Source organism: Vipera berus (genome assembly GCF_964194415.1).
Source record: "Vipera berus genome assembly, chromosome: 2".
NCBI lineage: Eukaryota > Metazoa > Chordata > Lepidosauria > Squamata > Viperidae > Vipera > Vipera berus.
Window position 1 is genome coordinate 215,764,019 of NC_138203.1, and position 7,299 is coordinate 215,771,317.

General features: G+C 39.9%; 1 protein-coding gene across 2 annotated transcripts in view; it reads right to left on the minus strand.

Annotated features, from left to right (window-relative positions):
- Window positions 1–4,527, minus strand: part of GRK6 (G protein-coupled receptor kinase 6) — a 34,274-nt gene extending 29,747 nt beyond the window's left edge. For both annotated transcript variants that reach the window (XR_014025552.1, XM_081320771.1), the window contains exon 1: window positions 4,403–4,527. Coding sequence is in view for 1 of the 2 variants with exons in the window: in XM_081320771.1 (XP_081176897.1) it covers window positions 4,403–4,454 (52 nt within the window). In the remaining variant the exon portion in view is untranslated. The remainder of the gene's footprint in view (window positions 1–4,402) is intronic.
- Window positions 4,528–7,299: the final 2,772 nt, after the last annotated feature.

Consider the following 7,299-nt stretch of genomic DNA (forward strand, 5'->3'; position numbering starts at 1 on the left):
TCAATGCCATTGTAATTGAATCCAATCACCTTACTGCTGGCTGTCCTCTACTTTCCTTCCCTTCCATCTTTCCCAGTAATTAGTGTTCTTCAGAGACCTAGGTCTTTACATAATGTATAAGATAATTTGAACTTGGCTGTTTGTGCCTCAAGTGAGAATTCCAGATTGATTTATTCAATGATCCAACGTTTATTTTCTTGACTGTCTTTGGTATTCTTAGGAGCCTTCTCCAACAACAAAGTTCAGGAGTGTCAATACTCTACCTATCCTACTTCTTCAAAGTCCAACTTTTGCTTCCATAGAGTGCCATAAGGAACACCATAGCTTGCACTATTCTGATCTCTGTAAATATAGATTGAACATGGCAACCCAATATCTTTTCCAAGGCATTCATGACTACTCTACCAAGTGCTAGTCTACAACATATTTCATGATTGCTTGTTCATTTACTGCTGATGGTTGATTCCACAAGGCAGAAGCTATTCAACACTTTCAACATCTTCATTGTCAATTTTAAGGCTGGTTTTTCTATCTGTTGTCATTAGATTGATTTTCTTCATATTTAATTTTTTTCACTGTGCTCTTTGACTTTTAAAAATAGAAAAACTTTAATTCTCTCCCAAGCTCAGGAAATAAAAAAACACCAACTCTTTTTATTTGCATTATTATCTCAACTTATTCTTTTGTTTCCATCAAAATATTAAATACAATACTCAGAAGCTGCCTAGCTCTGTTGTAATGCAAAATTGCTGCCACCAAAATGCACAATGTTGACCAATATCGAACATTAGATTTTAGGTACTTTAGCAAAAAAGGATGAAGATTTCATAGACAGATCCAGCACCAAAAGTGAAGGAGGCTTAATGTCTACAGAACAAAATGTTAGTTTTCTTAAAAGTAAGTCTATACAAAAGAGAAATTGGGAAGTTATTTAGCCTTGATGGCTATTTTTAATAAAGACTTTATATACAGAAAGATAATTTGATTGGGAGCCACCCACACTTGGTTGAAAGATGGGCAGCTACATAAATGTTTTAAATTAGAAAAAAAATCATGCAAGAATTTACATACAGATCTTATACAATAACCAAACATGTATTTATTTTGCTGTACATGCAACCAGAGCCAGCTGAAGCAGTATAGTACGATTGTTTGTTGTGCTCATTGAACAAAGCAAAACAAAGAGTTGCTTTGCAAAGTGAGATGGGTGGCATATAAATCTAATAAACAGGCCTCCAAGCTCTTTGGATGCTTTTTCCTACAAACTATCAGTTTTCATATTGGATTCAAATTGGAGCTTCTCAAAGATCTTAAGAATTCCATTTTATTTACATAGCTACTTAAGCCATCTCAATACACTGCATAAAACGTATGGAAATAGTAGATCTCTGTGCCCTATAAATGTAAACAGTTTTCTTTTAAAATTGAAGCATGGCAATTTTTCAATAGGATAAATGGTTGTACCTATGAGACAATCTGTACGTAGAAACCTAATGTTATTGTGTCTACTTTTTGTAACTCTCCTTCTAAACAAGCTCGTGCATTTCAAACACAACTCCTCACAGAATACACTATGCAAATGACAAACATGGCAGGGGCTGGGGCTGGTCAGTGGCGTAGCGTGGGTTGTCAGCACCCGGGGCAAGGCAAGTAATTTGCGCCCCCTAACCCGCTGGGCGGCCGCTGCACTGTCCCTCCCCCAGATAGTTCCTCGCTCTCTCTCCGCACCGCACCGCACGCCTTGCACCCCCCCTCCACAGTGGGTGGCGATCCGGCGGCTCGGATCGGATTTGCACAGCCAGCACTGCAGTGAGAGAGAGTGAGCCAGGCAGGGGCAGAGAGCTGCGAGTGCGAGCGCGCCCCCCCAGATGTTGCGCCCGGTGCGGCCGGCCCCCCCTGCACCCCCCACGCTACGCCACTGGGGCTGGTTGCCTCACATGCATCCGTACTTTTGCAGACTATGCCTTATAAAATGTATTACTTCATTAGAACTAAAGTTCTATCTCTTTGTGAATTTTTTGAAGATTCATTGTCACAATACTTCTGCACAAAAGAAACTTTAACATACATAAAAAAACCTGCATCCCCATAGATGTATGGTTCGCTGGATTTACTTTGAAACACATGTAAGACTGCAGATTTAACTAAGATCTTGAATCTTGATAAATACATAAATACTTAATCAGTCACATTTTTCTGCTGTACTCTTAATGGACACAGTTTAAATTATATCCAGCTGTATTTGGACAATGACTGACATAAAAACGTAATCTAAATCTACTGCTTGAAAATCTTTCAGACCTAATAGCATGGTGTCTTTTTTTTAAAGCTAAGTATTTTATAGAAGATAGTGCCAGGGCTATTATTTCAAACATAATACAAACCATTCTCTCTTTATGACCAACTTAAAATTATGTACTGTATAATTCTATACCTTGATAAGAAAGCTATTCTTACAATGATCCAGACATTTTCTTTTCCCAATTCAATTTTTAACTTTCCACCTGTTTCTTTTTACTATGCCAAAGTATTTCAGCAGCAATTGTTCATTATATATGTCAATCCTTTTCTATGATTCAGGTGGTTTAATTAATAAGGATTTCAATTCCATAAATTTTGATTATTTTCAGGTTTTTAAAATCTAAGACTTATTCAGAATCTTAATTTTCATACAGCTTATCAAAATAGCTATTAAATGATGAGGAAATGCTGTTCTGATTAAAAGAAAACTAGATCTTTTTTGTCATATAGAACTCTTAAAAGTTCCCCTTTGTTTCACAATAGCTTGCAGTCTTTCAATGACATGTTTAAATTTAAAAAATTAAGAAACTTTGGACACATTCCTATATGCGATTCCTTTGAAATTTCAGTTAGTATGATGAGTCTTGCTTAGGTTTCAATGATATCCATACTTTCTTGAGAGCACGTCCCAATGGCGTATGGCACAATTTCTGAATAAAATAAAGATTAGTATGCTGCCATAGTCTGAGTAATTGATTCTAATTTCCCACAAATTGTACATATAGGAAAAATAATCCTGTATAAAAACAATATAAACCTTATATAAAAGCAAAAGCACCTTTAAGAAAATATGCCTGGATGGCAGAGAGCTAAAGAACGTTTTCCAGCAATAAACCTGTAAAGGAAACATCTACATGGCTTTTAATGCAAAGTCATTGCCTTAATAGAAATTAATCCAAAAGCTATATTTTATCTCTTGCCATCAAGCTATAAGAACTTGGTTGATGAATTCAGAATTCAAACTGGCATTCAATTTGTTACTTGTGACCATAGGAATTGAATCAGAAGAACCAAGATTTCACAAGTCAATAAACCCTCCCCCACATAAGCGGAACTGAAAGAGTTTAGTAAATCCACACTCATAGATCTATACATATTTATATACAATGCCTCACAGTCATACCAAACCTTGGGGAACCTTTACCTTTACCTTTTACCATGCCTATAAAAGGATGATTGATTTGCAATGGCACCCACAGAAATTGTTGTGGCCTGGTCCACTAAGTCTTAAGAGATTCGTCTGGTAAATACAGTATGTCAGACTATATAGCTTGTTCAATGAAACATGATTAAATTCTGGGTTAGTGTTATATGAAAATGAAAGGTATCTGTCAGAAGCATATTATTTTAATAAATTTGAACCCTTAGAATTGGGTTGTACACTGAGGCATTTCTAAGCTCCTCTCAAGTTGAGGTAAGACTTCTGAGGAAGCCCTCTTCATGTCCAGATTGATACTAAAGTCCAGAAAAGTTAATCGTTTTAAACAGAAGAAGTCAGAGCATCTCGCTGGTATCACCCCAAACTACAGGTCCACCACCATAACCCATACAGCCGCTTTGATCAATAACTCAATTACAGTATCTAGACTTGTTTCCACTACTTCGTGGACAGCTCCTCTGCCAGGCCTAGTAAACGTCCACCTCTCTCGGCTGCTAGTTGGTGTGTCTCGGGAGCTCTGCTGCCTCTCTTATTCCCGACAGCCGGGCAGCCCAGGCTGCAAGAGCTCTCTGGCCACCGTGCCACAACTTCCTTCACGCGGATGCTTTTCAAACCAGCATCACCCTCCAGCCCAGCCTCCCCTCCGCCTGACCACTCAAGCCAGCCGGGCTGGCCCTCGGGACCTTCCACCGCTACCTTGTCACTGAAGACCACCCGGTCCTCCGCCCACTTCCCAGCCAGCCATCTAGCCAGCCAGCCAGAGCACAGCTCCACCGGCCACCCCCTCCTCCGAAGAGGTCGTGCATTGCATAAGGACCGCGGTGCCCAGCCAGGAGAGGGGACGCAGGGCCAGAAAGGACCAGCCTTAGCTCAATCCGGAGAATGCGCGGGGTTCCTTCCCGGTCATCGCCCAGCCTTTCCCAGCCGAGACCAGGTTCTCACCTTCGCGCGCCTTGAGCAGCACAGTGTTGGCCACGATATTCTCCAGTTCCATTGGAGCCAGCCCGAGGCGCCGCCGCCGCCGTCGCTGCTGTCACCTCTTCCCACCCGACCGCTCTCGTTCACCCCCACCTCCGACCGCTTGGTCCGGCACCCAGCTACTGTACCTCCATTCTTAGCCCGCCCACTGCCTGCTCGCTCCGACCAATCCCCGCTCGAGCATGGCCCGCATCGGTCCCTAAATGGCCCGAGGAACTCCCCCGCCTCCACTCTGCCCTTCTTTCTCATTGGTCGCCAAAAGAAAAAGGAAAAAAAAAGCCACATAGAAGGCATGGGCCGCAGGGTGATTGGCTGAAACTGTTTGGCGAGGCGGGGGAAGCTCTTAAAAAGAGAGCTGTCGTTCGGGTCATCGTGGTAAAGACTTTGGTTGAAAGGGCTGGGCTTGCTTCTCCAAAAATGCAATTGCTTGCGAAGGTTGCTAATCAGAGAGTAGCAGGTGGCTTCAGAGGTCATGAAAGAAAAAATATCAGGTGTAATTCGCCTATAGACGAATGAGAATGCCGAGTAGGTTTCAAGGATTTTGGCTACTTGTGTAACTTAACTTAAAAATATCCCCATTGAGTAAGACAGAAGCAGCAGCCAGTTCTCAGAGACAGATGTAAATATCTTGCAAATGAAAGCCCCAGTCGAATTTTTGGAGAATTGCTTTAGATGGAATTGGAATGAGTGTAGAATTGCAATTTTAATCCTTGAAAAACAAAAACAAAAAATACTATGTCTTGAACACTATACTATTCAGCATTGTAACTGCTGAGCAAATTGGCAAACTTCTGATTTTGATCCATATTTTGGATGCAAATGCTGTTGTAAGTGCAGACTCATTCTTCTTCAATTACTTCCTGGCCTATTTTTTTAAACGATTGTTCTAGTGGTGTTAAAGGTGAAAGCTAGTGGTGAATGTTTGTGTAATTATTGCATTGATACAGTAGTGTATTAAATATACCCCGATATAATAGTTTCTCCCTTTTTTATGTCTATGGAGATTCTCAGTCATCTAGGTCATAGTTATCCCAAAGATGCTTTTTCACAAGGCAGGTGGACTTTTTTGTTTTTCTTTGAAGATGTTACGCTTCTCATCAAAGAAGCTTCTTCAGCTCTGACTGGATGGTGGAGAATGGAAGGATTTATACTGCTTGCAGACAGCTGGAAATTTGCCTTCTTTTAGAAAGACGTTGATCTCTGTGTGTGGGTTTTACACATTTTGATTCTCACCATCCACTGGAGCACAAAATGGGACATCAGAACCCTACACCACCAAGCTGAAGGCCTGCCTACCAGCAAAGATGGCAGAGAAAAAGAACTAAAACACATCAAGGAAGCCCTCAGAATGTGTGGCTATCCCAAGTGGGCCTTCATCAAATCCCCCAAAAGACCCAACAGGAACTCCTCCATAACAGACAAAGAAGAAAACAAACAATGAAGCAACATAATCATTCCATTCGTTGCAGGAATATTGGAAAAGTTCAGCAGGATCTTCAGCCAACACAACATATGTGCACACTTCCAACCCAAGGATTCACTAAGGCAGAAACTTGTCCACCCCAATGCTAAAACACCCAGACACAAACTGAGCAACGTAGTATATGCAGTACAATGCAGTGAGCCATGTGCAGATCTGTACATTGGAGAAACAAAACAACCACTTCATAAATGCATGGCACAACATAGGAGAACAAACCCATCAGGACAATATTCAGCAGTCCATCTGCATTTAAAACACAAAGGCCACTCTTTCAAATACAGCAAAGTCCACATTTTGGACAGAGAGGACCGCTGGTTTGAAAGGGGGTCAAAGAGGCCATCTGTGTCAAAACTGAACAGCCCTCTCTCAACAGAGGTGGAGGTATATGACATCATCTATCTTCAGTCTACAACACAGTCCTTTCAACAATTCCAAGAAGGCTCCACACACTCGTTTGCACTACTCAGGTGACGCTGACACCCCAGATAAACCTCCAGGTGGCATCAACAACTCTCTAAAAGAATGCAAATGACCAGCTGTCTGCAAGCAATATAAGTCCTTCCATTCCCCACCATCTAGTCAGTACTGAAGAGGTTTCTTGGATGAGAAACGAAACATCTTCAAAAAACCCCCAAGAAAGTGCAGTTCCTCATGAAAAAGCATCTTTTGAACTCCCTTTTTTATGTGTAAATTTCCAAGTAAAATATTTCTGGCAACTGCCCAAACTAAGAGAGAGAGGGAGAGTATACACAGTATTTATAATGGGCAACACTCACACGTGTGAGGCTAATTTGAAGGGGAATGTATGTGCATATATTTGTGTATGTTTGTGTATGTGCATATATTATTATCTATCCAAATCAATGAGCTTCTAGATGAATCTGTCTTCATTAAAATTTATGGATTGTAATCTAACATGCTAATTCAGTGCAGGTTGATAGGTGTGTGTGTGTATATGTGTGTATGTATTAATGATAAATAGATGTATATATATATATATATATATATATATATATATATATATATATATATATATATATATATATATATATATATATATATATATATATATATATATATATATATATATATATATATATATATATATATATATATATATATTTGTATTTACTTAAGGCTGAGAAAGAGTATGGCCCAAAATCACTCATCCAGCTTCCATGCCCTGGAGACTAAAACCAAACCTTAATCATTACAGTATACCACACTTTTCTCCATATTTATCTTTTAAATTTTCTTGCTTTTTATATGTGTTTGATGTTTCTGCTTTATTATTTTATGTTGTCATTGTCAGCTGCCCAAATAAATGCATACAGGCAAGTACACACCATTTTCTTACAGATGGATTTTCTTGGATCTA